The sequence below is a fragment of the Penaeus monodon genome, chromosome 26 (assembly GCF_015228065.2).
Source record: "Penaeus monodon isolate SGIC_2016 chromosome 26, NSTDA_Pmon_1, whole genome shotgun sequence".
NCBI classification, from domain to species: domain Eukaryota; kingdom Metazoa; phylum Arthropoda; class Malacostraca; order Decapoda; family Penaeidae; genus Penaeus; species Penaeus monodon.
In genome coordinates, this window is record NC_051411.1 from 19,356,180 (window position 1) to 19,380,859 (window position 24,680).

General features: G+C 32.1%; 1 protein-coding gene across 1 annotated transcript in view; it reads left to right on the forward strand.

Moving 5' to 3' along the window:
- Positions 1–13,463, forward strand: part of LOC119589973 (splicing factor 3B subunit 3-like) — a 14,420-nt gene extending 957 nt beyond the window's left edge. The window contains exons 2-12 of the mRNA XM_037938666.1: positions 6,978–7,207; positions 7,404–7,482; positions 7,792–7,962; positions 8,164–8,336; positions 11,383–11,530; positions 11,676–11,782; positions 11,935–12,045; positions 12,182–12,325; positions 12,509–12,674; positions 12,808–12,890; positions 13,011–13,463. Of these exons, the coding sequence (XP_037794594.1) occupies positions 7,061–7,207; positions 7,404–7,482; positions 7,792–7,962; positions 8,164–8,336; positions 11,383–11,530; positions 11,676–11,782; positions 11,935–12,045; positions 12,182–12,325; positions 12,509–12,674; positions 12,808–12,890; positions 13,011–13,148 (1,467 nt within the window). The 5' untranslated portion in view covers positions 6,978–7,060 and the 3' untranslated portion in view covers positions 13,149–13,463. The remainder of the gene's footprint in view (positions 1–6,977; positions 7,208–7,403; positions 7,483–7,791; positions 7,963–8,163; positions 8,337–11,382; positions 11,531–11,675; positions 11,783–11,934; positions 12,046–12,181; positions 12,326–12,508; positions 12,675–12,807; positions 12,891–13,010) is intronic.
- The last annotated feature ends 11,217 nt before the right edge of the window (positions 13,464–24,680 follow it).

A 24,680-nucleotide genomic window follows, 5' to 3' on the forward strand; every position in this document is an offset into this window, starting at 1 on the left:
AGGAAAGGTTAGGTTTGGATTTTTAGGTTCACATAACCTGGCTTTGGGTCCCTGGAGGGTGCGTCACTCTCTGCAACTAATACGAAATTGATAGTATCATCAGTATATGTTACTGAGAGTGATGCACAGAGCTTGAGGAGAATAGGGTAAGGGTTCAATTTCATACAGCCATCTTTTATATAAAAAATAATATATGCAAATGATAGAGCAAATAAATCTAGGAAACTTATCTTCTATGTACTGCTGTCTCAATATTTAAAAAGAAAGCCATCTGATAGCCTTTCCTCTTTTTTGCAAACAAAAAATGGTGTTGTATTTTGTTAATTTTATTGTAATATCTTATTTTTGAGCGTAGATAGAGTCTGCATAAACTTACAGAAAGGAGAATTTGTGTCTGTATAAAAGGATATGACAATACAAGAGTAATACCATGATTATATCAAGTATTTACATTTATTTACTATTAAATTTCTTACTCTCTGCAAATCGATGTGTCTGGCCCACATTACGGTGAAGAGGGCATGAACAATTGAGGGTCAATTTTTAAAAGTTGGTCGCTACTGCATGAATTTGTCGGTACTTTTAAAGCATTTTACTGTTTATATTACATGCACAATATCTATAACCATCAGTGCTGATTAGAGCAGTTCTTATTCGGAAGTAACACATTCAGATTTCATTAGATACAGGACCAATATAACCGTGCTAGAGAGCGAAGGTGAGTTAATTGTCTTTAAGGATATTGTAGATATTGGATATCATGGCAGTAGTGCTCAACATTTCTTGTATGGCAGAGATACTCATTACCTGATAGATTAAATAAACTGAAATCCTTCATAGCAACAGTTGATATACAAACCGTGCATTAGATGATTGTGAGTATGCTCTCCATTTGATAAAGTCTTTTATGAAATGGAGTCTTTTCTGACCAATCATAACTCCTTTTTTTGGAAAGCCTTGCCCTTGCCCACAAATAATGTTCAGTTTGTGTCTGGCTGCTGTCAAAGCATGTATACGTGTAAAAAAAATATTATATTGAAAGCCGGTTAAGTTTTACAAATTGTGAAACATATCTTCCCCTAGAAATACTGCCACATTGAGGTTTGGAAGTGTAATAACAGAGGCATGACGATATAAGTTTTGTACAATTTAACTTGCGTTTAACGATAACCGTCAAAATCAACATTTATTGCACAAAGTAAATTTCAAGTGATTAGCAGATTCATGCAATAAAAACCCTTACTTCTAATAGGACAAAAATACATGCAGTATTAATAAAATTATTACTTATTTGGCTATTGCAAATGACCGCAGTTGAATGATTGGGTGTAGGTGTCTCAGCATGCGAGGAAATCGGCAAAAGCTTTCATAGTTACATGGGACAGGCAGTAATTTTAAGCTGCGCAGCATGAAGTATAGCCACGGCCTCTGAAGTATTTTGGGCTCGGGCAAAGGTTAATAAATTCCATCTTACATTTTAAGCCAAGTATAAGTATTGAACTATTACTATATTTGACGATAATCATCACTAAGCTCTGTTATTAAAATGTGTTCAAAGTTTGTTTGAGAATAACATCCGCGTAGACTGTGTGTGCCACAACTATTGCATGACACGTAACTGTCTATAGCGCATTTTTATTTTTTATTTTTTTTTATTTGCTTTGCTTTGTATTATTATTTGATAATGCAATCAATCAATAAAATACTGTTGCTATTTGAGGATTAAGCCTAATGTATAAATTTGACACGGTTATCAGGAAACTTTCGAAACGGATTTTCATATTAAAAAGTTGCTTTTGTCTCATCATGCTTTAATGCATTTCTATTGTGTGTAAATTAAGCAAAAAGTAATACTGGATTTAACTCCAGAATTATATACTATAATTGTAGAAGTGAAACATGTCTCCCGTCCCTGTATAGTTTCAGAAAATCCAATTTAAAGTTAGTGTTTTTGTTCTGTTATCCTTTGTGTAAATCATGCAAATCCCCCCCCCACACACACACACACAAAAAAAAAAACAGTGTGAAGCTTTCGGAGAATACAAGTTCCGTCACTCATCAACAAGTCAAATGTGATGCAAAACAACAGCATAACAGCGTTAAACGACATTATTGCGTGTTTACCTTAATTGCCTCCCATATTGGACAATACGTACTCTCAGTCACTTCCTCAGTTTCCTTTAAGCTTTTGCCAGGGCAGGACCTTCAAACTTCCATGGTCAGTGACATGAGGTACATTTGATTTTACATTTAAATATTATTATTTTATCGTATTGTGTCGCTTTTATCATCATGTATCATTACAGTGTTATTGATAAATGTTTATTATGATAGGTACTGGCAATTTTTGCAACATAACGGTTCATTGCCTGTGCAGATTATTTCATGTATTACAATATAGTATTTTCCAGTATAAGTCAAGCTTCAAAGGTAAACAGTTTATAGAAAGAACACAGTGAAGAAATGTAAGAAACTTGTCTTTTATGTACTTCTTTCACAAATGAAAATAATAAAGTTATTTGGTATAGAAGTGGCATCAATTATACTTTCCTACTCCTTTGTAAACAAAAGGATAGGACATATGAATAGGAGGTAACTTTGTGATTTGTAATCGTATGTTGCATATAGAGGGGAAATGTGGGAGGATGATGAAGAGATCTAGGGTTTGGCAGGAGGAAACATACTGTGGAGCTCCAGAAATACTACCTTACACACAGTGTTTCATTAAAAAGGAGATATTCGCAGGAAAATGCAAATTTGTCATTGGCTCAGACAGAGGAAGGCCTATAAGGGGAATGAGGGTATGGGGAGAAGGATATGGTTGAGGCTGATGGAAACTTGCCAAACATTACACAGCCAGAGTTCTTAATGTTGCATTTTTTTGTAATTTGGCACAAAGTGCTAATAGAAAGGGGGTACAGAGGGCTTGTCTCCCTTTCTATGGAATATATAGAAGGTAGTAAAAGTTAGTTTAGGATTTTTGGGTTTGCATGATATCCTGGTTTTGGGACTTTTTCTCTGGAGGGTGCATTGCTCTCTATAACAAATACCCCAAATATATTAGAGAACACTGCTTACATTTGATTCACAATAAAAAAAAAAAGTCAAGTAAAAAATCCCATGTGAATAAAAAAATCCAAACCTCCCTTTCCTTTATTAGCACTTCATGCAAACTGCCATAAGAGTTTTGTTATTGAAAATATTTGTTACACATACCTTCAAGTGTGGAAGGTACAGAGGAGCTGAGGTGAGGAGGAGTTAGAGAAAATGTGTCATTAACCTAATAGGCATATATGGCAAGAATACATGCCATGCCCACTGTCATATAAGTTCATTTATTGTATTTGCTCACAAATGGCTCTACAAGTGCTTAGTCACCATAAAGTCAGTTATTAGTCCTACCTATCTCATCTATTTACCCTTTTCCTTGATTTTTGGAGTTTCTTTTGTAATATGTCATTGTCTTTAATGTTACCAATATTTTAATGAAAATTTAATAATCATAATATCAATATAAATAATAACAGTATTGATATCAATAGTATTAGAAAAAAAAAATATCACAATTTCAAGGAATGGGGAAATCAGGAGTAGTCACTAGGGCCTACTGATACCCTACTTGTGCACAATAAGATGTCAATGTCCATTTCCCACTATCTCCCCCCCTAATATCCCTTGCTTGTTGCTGTTGTGGGGTGGGGGGGGGGGGGGGCTTAGGAGACAGAGGTCCTTTGAATCCCTACCTTGGACCTAATCCCTGCCTTGGACCTCAGCTCTTGCCTCAATTAATTTTGCATGATTTTTTCTTCTACCCCTTTTCCTTTCCTTCTCTTCTTCATCCACTTATTCTGTCACTTCCTAAGGTATGAAAGCCATCTTGAAAGGATGAAAGGCTGGCATTATGTCAGTCCTGAATGGCCTCCAGGAGCCAGGAGCATGGTATTCCCTAGGTTAATAATCTAGCCCTTACCCCTTATGGGGACCCTGTATGGAAAAGAAACGGTTTACCAACCGTTTCTTTCCCCACTTATTTCAGGCTCACTGTGGCCAATAATTAAGATTTTTTTACCTGTATTAGGAGTATAAAGGCCCCTTCATCAATTTGCCTATCTAAATTTGATTTCTCTGGTTTCCCGATCCCTGCCTCTCCTTTGACCATGGCTCTGACCACTGATACTAATACTCCCACCTCGATGTTTACTGACATTTCAATCCATACTGAATCATCTACCCAGTTTGTTACATAACCTTCAGAATACTCTCCTTCCTCTCTCCTGACATAGTCACTGCATTTCCTACTGCACAGTCTTATTAATTGTCTGCCCCCACGCCCATTACTTCTACTATTCATTCCTGTTATTCTCCTTCTCACAGTACTACCTCAGTCAACACTATCCCATCTTCCTCCTGCTTCATCCTTCTAATGCTTCCACCTTCAAACCTTTTGAGTACTCTTTTTGGCCCAGCCAAGTTGGATTGATTCTTTGTTATTCCCCCTAAAGCCACTTACTCTTACCCTTCTCTTTCAAAAATATCCTTAAAAACAAGTAGGCAAAGTTTCCTTTCGTAGTCATTTTGATCATTCATGAATTGTCACAGTTACATCAGAGTCCCAAGCTTGTGCACTATCTACACTGACTGACCTCACTGGCAAACTTTTTCCTGCCAAACCTCACTCCTCTCTTAATACTTGTATTGACACTGTTTCCGTCTACTTGACTGATTGTCCTACCTCCAACAGGGACTGGTCAGAATGTGAAAGTGACCTTATTGACTGTGATTCAGTGACAGTACAATGGTACACTATTCTTCCCAGAGGCCACCAATATTGCCAAGATTACCTGTCATAGACATGACCTTCCCCATGAAGTTTATGTGGGTAGATTGTCCTGCCCTGTCTGACCGTATCAACCCCTTCCCAATCAATGTCAGAATTGTTGATGTTTTTGCTTTGTTTTGGCCAAACACTGTTGCTCCACAGCCTGCTGCCCTCTATGTGTCCAACCAGGTTATGACTGTTCAAATTACTCTGCTCAGTCATGCATGTGTGCCAATTGTGGTATCTCTCAAATTGTATTTTACAGGAGCTGCCCTGCCTACAAGCTTGAATCTGAGGTAGTAGTTCTCAAATTCAAACTAGGCCTCGCCCTATGTGAGGCCAGATAGGAAGCATGCTGACATTGTTTTTCTCTATCTATTCCAAAACTGTCCTTCGCTTTGCTCCCCTCCCATTTCCTGAAGATGTATCAGCATCTACCCCAGTCAAATTCCTTTTCCAGTCTAAATCCATATACTCAATATCTACCACATTCCCAGTGGCTACTCCTCTTCCTTCGAACTCTACCTGTCACACCAGACAATCTAAACATTCCACTCCATCTTTTACCACATCCTCTCCTGTACCTGCCGCTCCCTCTGCTTCTTTGACATTTGTTCCCACTTCTCCATATAAGAAAACTTTTGTTTCTCAGACTTCCCCACCCAGCTCCCCTCCAGAAATTCTTTAGGACATCCAGATGTTCCTCAAAATGACTCAAGAGAATAATCAACTTCCTCATCCACCCTTTTAAATCCTCTATTCCTGTTTACTCTACATTCAAAGTATCTGCCAATATCCATCCTCCTCCTTTCCAAATGTCCCCTACCCCTCTTCCTCCATGTGCATCACCATTCCCCCTTCCTTCCCCATTATCCTTACCACTCCCACCTAGATGCTCACATTACTTCATTATGTCACAACAATGTCCTTCTCTGGATCCCTCTTCTCCTGACATTCTTCCCAATGCTTAACCACCTTCCCCTGTTCCCTGATTTCATTCTCAAGATTCATCTCCTACTTCTACAACTATTATTTCTTACTATATTACCCTTTGATTGTTTCATAATAGCTCTTTTTCAGTTATCCTTATATAGTATTACTCTTACTATCTAAGACACATACTCTTCATTTGATCAAGAAATATGTATAGTATATATGGTTGAAGTGTAGAACAACAGGTACAATATTTCAAATAAAATTATATATTCATGTTATGTATGATTTTCTTAACTAAAAAAAAAAGATTAGACTTGTATAGTAAGCTGGTAACAAGCATTTCAGTATCTTGCTGTGGCTGATTTACAAAGCAGTATCAAGTACTGTACTGGTGTTTTAACTCATTACTATGAGATGTCATCTAGTTTGCGTACTACCAAACCCTCATGTAAATGATTATCAATGCCTGCTCATCCGTTTTTGTATTTCATGTATTCTTTTAATATTATTATACATATTTAAAAAATTTATCAGTCATTTACTTCTTTTTTACATTTAACTTTAATTTGAGCTATCTGTAAAACAATATAGACATTAGTGACCATGATATCAAAGCCCATTAACTGTTCCTAGTGTCAAAAGAAAAAAGATTAGACACCAAACAATTTCAACAGAAGATGAAATTGAAGACAGTTATAATTTATTTTTTTTTGGATAGCAAATTGTATGTATAAAGTAATTATTTTGAAATTCATTCCAAAGTGAAAAGTTGGTTCTATATGATGCAACACAGTTATTAGCCCCCAACCTCCTAGGGTGTTATCCTAGGGGTCCAGGGGACTGGCTATCAATTAGATGCAGTTCATTGCTATTATGTATTGTATATCAACCACAGGGTCCAGGGAGTATATGGTTAGAATATTGTATTTATTTATTTACTTATTTTGTTTTGAATTCATTCTATTTTCAATTTGTTTTATCCTGCAACTTCCCTGATGAATTTCAGGCCTTCCCCTACTATCAGGATTATCAAATCAATTGTTGACTCTATTTTTTATTGCACCTATCACCATTGCTATATATTTACAGCATACCAGTAATTCTCAAAGATTATCACATTTTATCAGAAAAGTAGGTGTGATTTTGTGATTTACATAGTATATGGAAAAGGGTAAGTGATATCTCTGGTATTACATATTTTTGTACATGTTTATTTTTGCAGAGTGAAAAAGGCCTTTATAGGGGTAAGGCTCGCAACCTTTTAAATTGACAAGATTGTACAGCATTCACATCTTGATATACAAGATGTATTTGTACAACCTGACCCTACAGCGTGCATCAGGCATCACCCATGCCGTTCATGGTAATTTTTCTGGGACACGCACACAGGAACTAGTGGTGTCTCGAGGAAGATCATTGGAACTTTTGAGACCTGATCCGAATACTGGGAAGGTGAGAAGTTGTCATTTATGGAAATTTTTACTTGCTGTGTATTACAATTTTGTCTGTTTAAAATATAGAAAATTACTGTATGATGCTTCTATGATATCATTTCTAAATATTGTGTGTTCTCTATTTTTTTCATAAATAAGGTTCTGAAATTGGTCAAAGAAATTTTTTTCTTATAAAGGTTCTGGATTTTTGACAGGTGCACACCATTTTAACAACAGACATATTTGGTGTTATTCGTTCATTGATGGCATTCAGATTGACTGGTGGAAATAAAGGTATGTTTATCAGTGAGTTTATTTACATGTGAGATCTAAGAGATACAGTTCTGTCTAAAGGTCTCATTTCACTCTTTCTGAATTTTGTGGAGAGGAAAGAGGCACTCAAAGACGGGTGTTTTATCAAAATGCTATTTTGGAAATATTTGTCCTTCAAGAAGCATCTTTATCAATTAAATTTATGTGTGTGATAATCCCTTAGTTGTAAGAGATCAAAGGTAGTTGAGTGTGTTTATTTACTTATATTAGAAACTATTTGGTTAGATACAGTTAATGAAGTATGATGCATACAACTTATCATCATTTCAGATTATGTTGTGGTAGGATCTGACTCTGGCAGAATCACCATTCTAGAATATAGTCAGGCTAAAAACCAGTTTGAGCGCATCCACATGGAAACATTTGGTAAAAGTGGTTGCAGACGCATTGTACCTGGCCAGTATCTTGCAATTGACCCAAAGGGCAGGGCAGTAATGATTGGTAAGTTGGCTAGTGTATGTATAAATATGAATTTTGACATGTAATTATTTTTCTTTGTGTGTCTGCTGTGGAATTTCATTATATGAATCTGCACCAGATTACTTTTATCCAGGCTTGCAGATTTGATAGGGAGGTTAATGTAGTGGTCCAATATTATTTGCTAATGGTTTTGCCAATACATTTTATTCGTTGATGCTTCAGGTGCTGTTGAAAAGCAGAAATTGGTGTACATTCTCAACCGTGATGCAGCAGCAAGACTGACAATCTCCTCTCCATTGGAAGCACACAAAAGCAACACACTTGTATATCACATGGTAGGAGTGGATGTTGGTTTTGAAAATCCACTCTTTGCCTGTCTGGAGATTGATTATGAGGTTAGTCTGACATATCCTCAGTCAGAATGACTCCATTGCCTTTGTTGTCACCTTCGCATTGCTGTATCCCAAGTCACTTAGCTTTCACTTTGAGATTACACTTTTTCCCCTAAATTCTTGGAATGATTATCATTGTCCTTTGTCTGGTGTAGCTTGATGAAGGTCAGTTTACAAATTAAAAGAAAAGTATGATAGCATATGTCAGAATGGAATCTAAAAGAAATAACTAATCCTAATGAAGTTAATGTTTATTTACCTAATTGTACATATAATGATATTGTGAGGTGTTCTTTGCTCTGTGGCTATTAATATGTGTATATATTGGTGTGGGTTCACAGTGTCTAGATCCGTTGTGGTTGCGTGAAGCATCTAGGCACAAACAAACAAACAAACAAAGGCCGAGCATAATCATCATCAACTTGATGTTCAGCCTATGGGTTTCCCTTTGGTATCGACTAGATCTCTTTTAGCTTTCATTTAAAGTCCTTATGGAGCACAAAGTAACATTCCTTAAATGCATCTTAAAAACTCATTTAATGCTTAATAAAATAAATACAAAAACATTGGTAAAAGCTGCTCTTTACAAGTCTAAATATTATAGTTAAGTAAAAAGTAAAGTAATTATGATTAATTTATTAATATGAAGCAAAATGAAAAAAAAGGGTTACGTCCAGCTCAGAAAAATAGATGTCAACACACAGGACTTGGTTTCGGGGGTGTGGCCACTTCCCCATAAAATTAGAAATATAGAACAAAGATAAAAGTAAAAGATGACAAGTGTAAAGTACTTGGAAGATTAGAGATAATAATGAAAATGAAATAAAATATCTATTAAATTAGGATGAATAGAAAATCAAGTAAAATAGACTTTTGGGTCTTAAGAACTCAACAAACATGAAGACTTTATGTAAAAAAAAAAAAAAAAAAAAAAGGCTATGAGAAAGGAGAAACTTCACTAAAACTACAAAAACAGTAGAACAAATAAAGAGCCAAACAAAAAGGCTAGACTGCCCCCCCCCCCAAAAAAAAAAAAAAAAAAAAAAAAGGGAGCGAGCAAGAGACGTCTGTAGCTGAAAGACGGGAAACGAGTGGCGAGGGGATGCTCTTGAAAGCCCGAGGTGAGGAGGACTAGGATGTCACCTTACAATATAAAAGTGAAGTAGTTTCTTGTGATTGTGTGATCACTGACTTTTAACTTTCGAAAGACGTGTTTTCAGGGGCATGGAAAGTACTTGTAGTTCTTCCATTAATTCATTTATATATATATGCTTATTTTTTCAGCTAATGTACTTATTGTCCAGTAGATTTTCTTTAGATAACAGATATTTTGGAGATTTTTTTTCTTAACCCATTCGCCCCGTTTGGCATCTATTCTTGCCATGCTCTCAATGGACGCCAACACGTTTGGCATGTAATCTTGCCATGGCATCTATGGGCCCCGTAACGTTTGGCACGTATTTTTGCCTTGATGACTGACCATAGACTGACAGTTTATTATTTTTTTCAACCTAATACTTGGCTCTGTTACTAGTCTTATTTGACTGGTTGATAAATATGTGATGTATGTAATTTATGACATATGTAATTGTCGTAATTATTTATGACTTGTAATCATGTGATTTGTTCACACTAGATTGCATGATTATGATGTACCTTGACCTGACTGGCTGGAAACTAATAAATGCTTTGATTGGTGCATCAGGTCACATGGCATGATCTGATTGGTTAGTCATGTGAATAAAAGGTCAGTCAAAGGCTCATTCCAGCAGAACGATCGCAGCCATGGAAGGTATGAAGGTATATTCTCTCTTACAAGTCTTGTACTAAAGAAAAAAAAACTAAACTTACACAATGTGACATCACATATCAATACAAAGCTATTTTTGAACATCAAAGTGAAGCTACATTCACTTTTGCTTTTCTTCCTTTTCTGTTGAATGAAATGATAAAAAACATGGTGTGATCTCTTATATGGACAATGCACTACTTCTGAGTATCAAAATGATATTTGGCTTGCTGCTCTGCTTCATTTGAAAGTTTGAAAAAAAAGCACAAAAAAACGGCTAAGTCCATACTTTTACATCTCGTGCAAAAACAACGCTAACTTTTAGCATCAAAGTGTTGATGTCATCTGATAGTATAGAGAACTTGGAAGCGATTCAGTATATCTCCTCAATACAAAGGCGAATAGATGCCTAGAAAAAACTGTGAGAAAAGTACAGTTTCTACACATTGCCCATATATAAAACCCAACTTTCATAATAGATCTATGGATAGATTCCTGCAAAAATTATATGATGGTCTTTGCGCCGCCGCGCCGCTCCAGAAAAATCCCGTTGCGGCGGCCCACGCGGCTGGCAACTATTACCGTGAGCGGCGCTGAGCGACGAGCGAAAAATTCCGGGGCGAATGGGTTAAACTTAGGTTTAAGCTATGTCTAGAATTTTTTATAAAGTTGTTGGCAACTACAATTTGAAAATTTGCAAATACCAGATATGGTTGCAGATATCATGTGCAAGTGTAACCACAGATTTTCACATTTGAATCTTACTATCTGAAATTAATTTGATATTATTGCCAAAGGGGTTGGGATATATTATTTAAATTAACATTGTTATTTTACAAATGATATATAACGGTTTTATTGTAAATAAACGTGCAGTTACTTTCGTAACTGTACTAACAAATTATAGATAAGGTATTTACTTATAGTTATATTGTAAGTAAACCTGCTTATAACTCTCATAACTGCATACTAAAGAATTATAGAAAAGGTATATTGCATAGGTTGGGAGTTCTCATTCTGAGCAGTTGCAGTCTTGTTGGAAAGGTGACTAGGGATATGGCATTGTTATTGCCCATTATATTTTGCAACAGTCACATTGATCACGAAGATGATGGCGAGGACAAATGACTAGGGATACAGCCAAAAAATCTTCACTGCAAGTGTCAATAAAAGTTATCTATTTTTTTTGCTTTCTATAATAAGAATTCTCTGAGTGGTATGTTCTAAAAGAATATATATTAGAATATATAATTTTAACAGGAAGCAGACACTGACCCTACAGGAGAAGCTGTACACAGAACTCAGCAAACTCTAACATTTTATGAACTGGATCTAGGACTCAACCATGTGGTCAGGAAGTACCATGAGCCCCTTGAAGAACATGCGAACTTCCTCATATCAGTACCAGGTAAATAGCTGTAATGAGCCACTGAAATTTCTGCCAGTATTTTTATTGATTCCTAAAGTTCTGTATTTTATTAACAATGTACCTTTTAGTGTCTTGAGTGTTAATTGTTTAATTGAAAATTTGTTCTTGGTTTGATTTTTTTCAGGTGGTAATGATGGACCATCTGGTGTCTTAGTTTGTTCAGAAAACTACTTAACCTACAAGAATCTGGGAGATCAACCTGACATCAGATGTCCCATTCCCAGGAGAAGAGTGAGTTTCATTTACTTTTTCCTTTTATGTAAATATGCTAAGGTGAGAGTTAAGGACAGCCCAGGTGTTATTATAAGTAATTGATTCAGTTTTTCATTTCAAGACTAAATTTATTTGGAATATAAAATATAATGTTTGATGGATATTTCCAGAATGATCTTGATGATCCAGAGCGAGGAATGATCTTCATTTGCGCAGCCACTCATAAGACACGCTCGATGTTCTTCTTCTTGGCACAGACAGAGCAAGGAGACATCTTCAAGGTGGGTGTTAGTGAAATTTGTACTGGGCATAAAATATGAATGAATAATGATGTTTGAAGGATATTTTATTTTATCACTACATTTTCATGTAACCAAGCCATATTCTTGATTGTATGTGAATTTTCCATCTTCTCAGATAACATTGGAAACAGATGAAGATGTTGTGACAGAGATCAAGTTGAAGTACTTTGACACAGTACCACCTGCAACGGCAATGTGTGTTCTCAAGACTGGGTTTCTTTTTGTTGCCTCAGAATTTGGAAATCACTATCTGTACCAGGTCAGTATTTACATCTGTTATATGACTGTCATAACTAATATCAGGGAACATAGTATTGTGTACCGTAACCTTTTGACTTTGCTGCACCAAAGCATTTATGCTTTGTATCAGTTAATGTGGCTGTAATTCTTGTAGTCAGTCTTTCTATCTATTCTTCTGACTCGTAATGTTGATTGTTCACAGATTGCTCATTTGGGTGATGATGATGATGAACCAGAGTTCAGTTCAGCTATGCCACTTGAAGAAGGAGATACATTCTTCTATGCACCACGACAGTTGCAAAACCTTGTGCTTGTTGATGAACTTGACTCACTTTCTCCTATTATGGCTTGTCAGATTGCTGATTTAGGTGAGATTTGATAAAGGTTAAACTGATTGGTTGTTGTTCCTATAAAAAAAATAGAAATGTAAATAATATATAAATAAATAGATAAATAAATTAAAAGAAATTATTATTACTTGGTTTTGCTATTTATCCACAGCAAATGAAGATACACCACAGCTGTATACTGTGTGTGGCAGGGGCCCAAGGTCATCACTTCGTGTACTGCGTCATGGTCTGGAAGTGAGTGAAATGGCCGTGTCAGAGTTGCCTGGTAACCCCACAGCTGTATGGACTGTCAGGAAGCGAACTGAAGGTAAGTAACAAAGAGTATAGTATGTTTATTCTCCTCTCTTTTTGCAGAATGAATCGGTGAAGATGCAAACCATAAGTAAAGGAATGACAATTCACCATTGTGAAGAAGTCATTGGAATGTTGATAAGGACTTTGCCAGGCAAAACCATTCATAGTGTAATGACAGTTTACCACCTTTGTATATAATAATGTCTATTTAAAGAACAGTGTATTTGAAGTGTCATGTATGCATGTTGTTTTAGTAATAATTAATGTGAAGACAGTGTAACCTGAATTTTATATGAAACAGAAAAACTATTTTTGTATTTGCTTTATTGAAGGAAGGCATAAGAAGAGAATTGGAAATGTAGTGAAAGGAGAGGGTAGAATTGTGAAAACAACATCAAATTTGTCAGTAAAATTAACTTTATTATATCATTCCATTCTAAATTTATATTCTTATATAATTGAATGTGTTGATATTTTTTCCATTTGTAAATTTAATAAACACTTATTTCACAATGAAGTGGATTGTTATGTAAGAATTGACACCAAATTGCATGCTAGGGCAGAAAAATTAGATGCATTATAAACACATTTTGTTCATTGTTTTCATTAGGTATAGCATACAGGGGTAGGGGTGCAACATCTGGTTGAAGGTTTATTTAACAGAAAGAACAGTCTTGGATAGTTCTAATGAAAAGGTTGTTTGATGTTTATCAAACAGCCTTTTTTCTCTTTTCAGGCTGAAGGGGAGATGGCAGTCTGAACAGGTAATACAAATGAAGGGAAGATTAGATGTTGCTCACTGGTACTATAGTAGTACAGTTAAAAATCGAAGTAAACCTGCCTGAGAAGTTGCTTTCTGTGCAGTAAATTCTTGATTTATTTTATAATCTAAAAATACAAGAAGCAGCACAAGAGCATACTATCCAATACTATTCTAAGAAAAAAGGGGGGAGGGGGATTTATATTCACTAGTAAAAGTCTGACTGTATTGACAGCTTGGCATATTTTATGTCGCCCATATATGGTACAGTATCATATCCAAAGCAAAAGAATAATGAAGTGGGTGAAGGGAAGTGGTGTAGGGAACGGGAAGAACCACTATGGCTAGTTGTTGTTGTTGTTGTTGTAAACATTTTCATCATTATCATTATTATTATCATTAATTTTTTATTATTGATTATTATTAACCCATTTCTGACGGGTAGTATTCATAGAGGCCCGGGAATCTTTTTCTTTATTATTTTTATTTATTTTTTTTTTTTTTGTTGCATGGTAAAAATGAGAAAGTGTTAAAACCGATTTAATCACACTTTCAGTGGCAGAAAAGTAATCTTTTGCCATGATTGTAAAGAAAAAAAAAAACTCATGGCATGTTCATAGATACACCATGGCATGCCCAGATGGTCCCGCCATGCCATGGCATGTGCGTACATGCCACCCGTCAGCAATGGGTTAAAGAAAGAAATAAGTGATCTGTTTTGTGTTGTTACAGTGCTCATCTCCCTCCCTCCCACCCTCCCTCCCTCCCCCTTCCACTCTCCCTCCCTTCCCCCTCCCTCTCCCCTTCCCCTTCTCCCACTCTCTCCCTTCCTCCCTCCCACTCTCTCCCTCCCTCCCTCCCACACTCCCCTCCCTCTCCTCTCCCTCCCCACTCTCTCCCTCCCTCCCTCTCCCTCTCCCTCTCCCTCTCGCTCTCCCTCTCCTTCTTCCTTTCCCCTCTGTCTCTGAAATGAAAATTATCAATTTTTAAAATTGTACTGAGAAAAGCACTTGGGAAAATTATCAGTATTATACAGCCTGTGTTCTCTTTTTCCATGTGCATGATACAAATATTCAAGTACCAATATCATTACCCTTTTCTCTACACTTTGTAATTTGTTGCTTAAAGATATGACATGTGGTTTGTACATGTAAAAAGAATAAACAAAAAACTGTGAAATCCATACACAGACCATCTTGCATGAGGAGTTAATTTTATATTTCCTTTTCTTTTCCTTCGCTTCCCTTCCTTTCTTTTATTTTTATTTTCCTTCCTTTCCTGTTTTCCTTTCCTTTCTTTTCCTTTTCATTTTCCTTCCTTTTCTTTTTCCTTCCCTTCCCTTCCCTTCCTTTTTTCCTTTCTTTTCCTTTTCCTTCTCTTCCCTTCCCCCTTTTTTCCTTACCTTTCTTTTCTTTTCCTTTCCTTTTCCTTTTCCTTCCCTTCTTTTTTCCTTTCCTCCCTTTATTTCCCTTCCCTTCCATTACGTTCCCTTCCTTTTTTTCCCCTTTCTTTTTCCTTCCCTTTTTTTCCATTCCATTCCATTCAATCCCCCCTCTTTTTCCTTTTTTCCTTCCTTCCTCATCCTTCTTTCTTTCTTCCTTTCCTTTTCCTCTTTCCTTCTTCTCCTTTCCTTTTCCTTCCTTCCCTCCTTCCTTCCTTCCTTCCCTTCTCTTCCCTTTTCTTTCCTTCCTTCTTTCCTTCCCTTCCTTTCCTTCCCATCCCTTCATCCCTTCCTCATCCCATTCCTTTCACTTCACGTTGTTGGTGCAATCTCCTGGCCACTACCCTAAAACTATTTTCTTCTATTTCTTTACACACTAATACTTCTTATCTTATCACTTCATATCATATAATAGTCTCTTTCCTATCCTCTCATCTTTTTACCTTTCTTATTTTTAAACTTCATTATTTTTTTTTTTAATACTTATAATATTTTATATCTTAAATCATACTATATCAATATGAATAATACAGTTCATTATGATAATCTCAGACATAAAACATCATTCTCTGCAATTCCAAGATAATTTCATCTCTAGCCTCACTATAGACTCCTTGTTCGCTGATAATCTATAATATTGTTATATATATATCAATTATATATTCTGATATACTATATATTAATATACTATCCATGATATATATATATGATAGTATAGTATACTTATTATAATTTATATACTATATATATATATATATATAATTATAACTATATGTATATATTTATATATATGTAATATATATAGTATATTTATCATATATATTATACTATTTATATTTATATATCTGTATATATTATATAATTTCTATATGATATATATATATCATATGTATATATATATAGTACATATATTATCATTTATATCATATATCTATGATATATATATGTATATATTTAGTTATATATATATTATATATATATATATACTATATATATATAATATATTATATATATATTATATATATATACTATATATATATATATATATATATATAATTATAAGTAATTATATAATCAATAGATATCTATATATATATATATATATTATATATATATACTATATATATATATAATATATATGATATATTAATAATATATATAATATTATATATAATAGTACATATATATATATTATATAATATATATATATATAAGAATATATATATATAATATATATTTATATATAATATATAATATATATAAATACATATATATATATATATATATATATATAATATATAATATGATAGAAAGTATCATATATATATAATATATATAATATATATATATATATATATATATATAATATATATAATCTATATAATAATATAATATCTATATAATGTAGATCTATATATATTATTATACATATATATCATATATTTTATATCATATATATATATATATATATTTATATATATATCATCTCTTATATCTATATCTATATATTATATATATCTATACTTTCTATATATATCTCTTATATATATATATATATATTATACTATATATAGTCTATATACTAATTATATTACTATAATATTCATATATATCCATATTTATATCTATATCTATCTATTATATAGTATATATTTATATATATATATTCTATATATATATATTTATTATATCATGCTGTCTATATACTATATCATATTTACTTATATCTCTTTTCTTGATTATATTTTATCTATAATATACTATTATATCTTATACTATTTTCATGTTCCTTTTATCTATATTATATCTATATATATATATATATATTTATATATATTATATATCTTCTATATTAGTTTATATTCTCTATATATATAATATACTATATCTCTATATTATATACTATCAAATTCTCTCTCTCTATTATCTCTCATATATACTATCATATATTATGTGTATCTATCTATCTATATCTATATATATCATATCTCTATCTCCTATAATATATCATATCATATTGTATATAATATCTCTATCATATGTATAATCATATATTTTTTCTCTATATACCTCATCTATTATTCTCATTCTATATATTATATATATAGTATATATCTCTAGATCTATACTATATCTATATCTTTATATCTCAATATGCTATATTATATCTATATAGATCAATCTCTCCTCTCTGTCTATTATTTATTTTAATATATATCTATTTATAACTCTATCATTATATATATCTTATTACTCTATACTCATCTATATCATGTTATATCTATATTATATTTAATATATATATATATACTATAATATATATATATATATACTTTTATTTTATCCATAATATATAATATACATATACTTATACATATATATATCATATATATAAACTATATATATCTACTATATATACATACATATATATATATACATACTATATAGATATACATACTCATTATATATACATATATATATACATATATATATATTAATAGTATATCATATATATATATATATACTATATATATATATACATATATATATACATATATACTATACATATATATATATATATATACATATATATGTATATAATATATATATATATATATATGTATATATATATATATATATGTAATATATATAGTATAAATATATATATAAGTATATATAAATATATATATATATATATAATATATATATATATATATATATATATATATATATATATACAGCAACCAAGGAGTCTATCAGTAGGCCCTAGAGATTGCACCTAATTTCCCCATTCCTTGAATTTGCAGGAATGTGTCTTTTTCTGAGATTATCAATAATGATACTGTTATTATTCTTATTGATATTATGATTATAAGATTATCAAAATATTTATAATATTAAAACCAATAAAATAATACAAATGAAGCTTTCCAAAAATCAAGAAAAAGGATAAACAGATGAGTTAGGTAGGACATCAGTCCTACCTAATCCTACCTACTGACTCCTTGGTGACTAAGCACTTGTAGAGCTATCTATGTGTGTAAAGACAATAGATGAACTTGTTTTTATAGTGGCCATGGCATGTATTCTTGCCATCCAATCCAACTGGGTTAATACACATGGGATGGGAAGGGATGGAAAGGGATGGGAAGGGAAAGGAAGGGAAGGGAAGGGAAGGGAAGGGAAGGGAAGGGAAGGGAAGGGTAGGGAACGGAAGGAAAAGAAAGGAAAAAAGGGGAAGGAAGGAAAGAAAGGAAAAAAAAAGAAGGGGGGGAAAAAAAAAAAGGAAAAAAGGGGGGAAGGGGGGGAGGAAAAGAAGGAAAAAAGGGGGGGAAAAGGGGAAAAAAAAGGGGGGAAAAAGGGCGGGGGGGGGGCGGGGAAAGGAAAAGAGGAAAAAAGGAAGGAAGGGAGGGAGGAATGAAAAAGGAAAAGGGGGGATTGAAGGATGGATGGAAAAAAGGGAGGAAAAAGAAGGGAAAAAAGGAAGGGCGTATGGGGGGAAAAGGGAGAAGGGAGGAAGGAAAGAAAGGAAGGAAAGGAAAGGAAGAAAATAGAAAAGGAAAGAAAAAGGAAGGAAAGGAAGGAAGGGAAGGAAAAAAGAAAGGGAAAAAGAGGAAGGAAAGGAAAGAAGGAAAAGGAAGGAATGAGGAAAGAAGGAAGGGAAACAGGAAGGGGGGAAAGGAGGATTGAAGAAAAGAAGGAGGGGAAAAAGGAAGGAAGGAAAATAAAAATAAAAAAAGGAAGGAAGGAAAGAAGGAAAATATAAATAACTCTCATGCAAGATGTCGTGTATGGATTTCACAGTTTTTGTTTATTTTTTTCTTACAACCATGTAATACTTTAAGCAACAAAATTACAAAGTGTAGAGAAAAGGGTAATGATATTGTACTAATATTTGTATCATGCACTTGGAAAAAGAGAACCAGGCTGTATAATACTGATAATTTTCCCAAGTGCTTTTCTCAGTACAATTTTAAAAAATTTATAATTTTCATTTCAGAGACAGAGGGAAGGAAGAAGGAGAGGGAGGAGCGAGAGGGAGAGGGAAGGGAAGGGAGAGGGGGAGGGAGAGGGGCAAAGGGGGGGAGTGGGGGAAGCAAGGGAGGGGAAGGGAGGGAGGGAGGAGTGGGAGAGGGAGAGGGAGGGGAGTGTGGGAGGGGGGGGAGGAGGGGAGTGGGAGGGAGGAGGGAGAGAGGGGAGAAGGGGAAGGGGAGAGGGAGGGGAAGGGAGGGAAAAGTGGAAGGGGGAGGGGGAGGGAGGGAGGGGGGGAGGGAGGGGGGAGGGAGGGAGATGAGCACTGTAACAACACAAAACAGATCACTTATTTCTTTCTTTAACCCATTGCTGACGGGTGGCATGTACGCACATGCCATGGCATGGCGGGACCATCTGCCGGGGCATGTACGGGCATGCCATGGTGTATCTATGAACATGCCATGAGTTTTTTTTTTTTTTTACAATCATGGCAAAAGATTACTTTTCTGCCACTGAAAGTGTGATTAAATCGGTTTTAAACACTTTCTCATTTTTTACCATGCAACAAAAATAAATAAATAAAAAAAAATAATAAAGAAAAAGATTCCCGGGCCTCTATGAATACTACCCGTCAGAAATGGGTTAATAATAATCAATAAAAAAATTAATGATAATAAAAATGAAATGATGAAAATGTTTACAACAAAAACAACAACAACTGCCATAGTGGGTTCTTCCCGTTCCCTACACCCCTTCCCTTCACCCACTTCATTATTCTTTTGCTTTGGATATGATACTGTACCATATATGGGCGACATAAAAAATGCCAAGCTGTCAAAACAGTCGACTTTACTAGTGAATATAATCCCCTCCCCCCTTTTTTCTTAGAATAGTATTGGATAGTATGCTCTTGTGCTGCTTCTTGTATTTTTAGATTATAAAATAAATCAAGAATTTACTGCACAGAAAGCAACTTCTCAGGCAGGTTTACTTCGATTTTTAACTGTACTACTATAGTACCAGTGAGCAAATCTAATCTTCCTTCATTTGTATTACCTGTTCAGACTGCAATCTCCCCTTCAGCCTGAAAGAGAAAAAGGCTGTTTGATAAACATCAAACAACCTTTTCATTAGAACTATCCAAGACTGTTCTTTCTGTTAAATAAACCTTCAACCAGATGTTGCACCCCTACCCCTGTATGCTATACCTAATGAAAACAATGAACAAAATGTGTTTATAATGCATCTAATTTTTCTGCCCTAGCATGCAATTTGGTGTCAATTCTTACATAACAATCCACTTCATTGTGAAATAAGTGTTTATTAAATTTACAAATGGAAAAAATATCAACACATTCAATTATATAAGAATATAAATTTAGAATGGAATGATATAATAAAGTTAATTTTACTGACAAATTTGATGTTGTTTTCACAATTCTACCTCTCCTTTCACTACATTTCCATTCTCTTCTTATGCCTTCCTTCATAAAGCAAATACAAAAATAGTTTTTCTGTTTCATATAAAATTCAGGTTACACTGTCTTCACATTAATTATTACTAAAACAACATGCATACATGACACTTCAAATACACTGTTCTTTAAATAGACATTATTATATACAAAGTGGTAACTGTCATTACACTATGAATGGTTTTGCTGGCAAAGTCCTTATCAACATTCCAATGACTTCTTCACAATGGTGAATTGTCATTCCTTTACTTATGGTTTGCATCTTCACCGATTCATTCTGCAAAAGAGAGGAGAATAACATACTATACTCTTTGTTACTTACCTTCAGTTCGCTTCCTGACATCCATACAGCTGTGGGTTACCAGGCAACTCTGACACGGCATTTCACTCACTTCCAGACCATGACGCAGTACACGAAGTGATGACCTTGGGCCCCTGCCACACACAGTATACAGCTGTGGTGATCTTCATTTGCTGTGGATAAATAGCAAAACCAGTAATAATAATTTCTTTAATTTATTTATCTATTTATTTATATATTATTTACATTTCTATTTTTTTATAGGACAACAACCAATCAGTTTAACCTTTATCAATCTCACCTAATCAGCAATCTGACAAGCCATAATAGGAGAAAGTGAGTCAAGTTCATCACAACACAGGTTTTGCAACTGTCGTGTGCATAGAAGAATTATCTCTTCTCAGTGCATAGCTGAACTGACTCTGGTTCATCATCATCATCACCCAAATGAGCATGTGAACAATCAACATCGAGTCATTTCCTTTTTCCTTTTCCTTTTCCTTCCCTTCTTTTTTCCTTTCCTCCCTTTATTTCCCTTCCCTTCCATTACGTTCCCTTCCTTTTTTTTCTGACTCCTCCTTTCGTTTCCTTCCCTTTTTTTTCATTTCCAATTCCATTCCAATCCCCCCTCTTTTTCCTTTCTTTTTCATTTCCCTTCCCTTCCCTTTCCTTCCTTTTTTTCCTTCCTTTTCCTTTTCCTTCCCTTGCCTTCATTATCCTTCCCTTTCCTTTCCTTTCCTTTCCTTCATTACTCATCCCTTCCTTTCCTTTCCTTTCCTTTTCCTTCCGTTCCCTACCCTTCCCTTCCCTTCCCTTCCCTTCTCATCCTTTTTTTTCCTTTCCTTTCTTTCCTTTTCCTTCCATTTTCTTCTCGTCTCTTCTCTTCTCTTCTCTTCTCTACATTTCCTTTTCCTTCCCTTCCCTTCCCTTCCCTTCCCTTCCCTTCCCTTCCCTTCCCTTCCCTTCCCTTCCCTTCCCTTCCCTTCCCTTCCTTTCCCTTCCCATCCCTTTCCATCCCTTCCCATCCCATGTGTATTAACCCAGTTGGATTGGATGGCAAGAATACATGCCATGGCCACTATAAAAACAAGTTCATCTATTGTCTTTACACACATAGATAGCTCTACAATTCTTAGTCCCCAGGAGGTCGTAGTAGGATTAGGTAGGACCTGATGTCCTACTAACCTCTCTGTTTATCCTTTTTCTTGATTTTTGAAAGCTTCATTTGTATTATTTTATTGTTTTAATATTATAATATTTTGATAATCTTATCATCATAATATCAATAAGAATAATTAACAGTATCATTATTGAAATCTAGAAAAAGACACATTCCTGCAAATTCAAGATGGGGAAAATTAGGTGCAATCTCTAGGCCTACTGATAGACTCTTGGTTGATGTATATATATATATATATATATATATATATATATATATATTATATATTTTATATATACATATATCTATATATAGTATATACATATATATGATTTTCGATATACTTCTATATATATATTTTATATATATAATATATACATATATAATATTATATTACATATATATATATTTATACATATAATGTATATATTATATGTTTATATATATATATATGCTATATATGTATATATATATATATATGTATATATATATGTATTATATACTATATACTGTAGTGTATATATGGTATATCTATATATTATTTCATATATGTATATATATAGTATGTTTGTATATAATGTATATATATATATGAGATATATTACACACATATATATTATATAATATATAATATATATATATATATATATATATATCTATATACACATATATCTAGTATATATATATATCTATATGGTATATATATATATATCTATATATATATATATACACACATATATATATAGACAGATATATATATATATATACATATATATATATATATATATATATATATCTTTATATATATATATATTATATATTTACATATATCTAATATATATATGTACATATATATAAATATATATTATAATATATTATAATATATATATACATATATATTATATTATATATATAATATCTTATATCATATATATATATATACATAATATATATTTATATATATAATAAATATATAAGCAATATATATATATATATATATATATATATTATATATATTACCTATATATATACATATATATTATATTTAATATATATACCATATATATACTACATATATATATATAATATACATATATATATCCGATATATATATCTAAGTTATATATATATATATTTAAATATATATATATATATATACATATATATATATATTCTATATATATATACATACATATCTATATATATATCATCTATATCTGCAATATAGATCATCCCTATATATATATATATAGTTATATATATATATATAATATGCATCTTATCTCCCTCGACTAATATATCGTTCATCTATATATACCTATATCTACATATACATATATACTCTCCCTACTGTATCTATATCTTCTACCTCTCATACTCTCCCATCTATCTATATATACATATATATCTCTATCTCCCTCTCTCTCTCCCTATCTCTCTCTCTCTCTCTGCTCTCATCATATACCCCATCCATCTATCTCTATCCCTCTCTATATATATATATATACATACCATTATATATATATACATAATATATATATACTATATACATATATATATATATATACATAATATATATATATGATATATTATATATACATATATAATATATATACATATATACATATATATATATATATATACATATATAAGACATATATACATCATATATATTATATATACAGATATTAGTATATATATATATATATATATTAACTATAGATATACATATAATGTATTATCTATATATATATACATATATATTATACATATATATATATATATATCTATATATTCATATATATATATATATTATTATAATACAATATATATATATATACCATATATATATATATACATATATATATATATATATATATATATATATATATATATATCATATACATTATATATATATATATATTCATATATATACTTCATAATATATAACATAATATATATATGCATATTATATTCAATATATCTATATATATATATATATTCATATTATATATATATATATAATATATATATATAAGTATATATATATTAATGAATATATTATATATATATATATATTGTATATATATATATTATGTAAATATATATATATACATATATATATAAGATATATATATTATATAGATATATATGTATAATCTATATATACATATATATATATATATATATTGTATATATATATCTATACATATATCACTCTATCTCTATATCTTATATATAACACATATTATATATATACCATATCTATTCATATATGTATATATATATATTTATATATATATGCATGTTCTATATATATATCACTTATTATATATATGAATATCTATATCTGAATGAATATATAGGAATATCTATATATATGAATATATATATATATGTATATATATATATATATCTCTATCATATACTTATCTGTATATATATACATATATATATATATATATGTATATATATATATATATGGTATATATACACATATATGTAATATAATATATATTATATATATATTATTATAGTATATATATATGATGTGTGGATATATATATAATGTATATATATAGATGTATATAATTTATATGTATATATTACATATATATG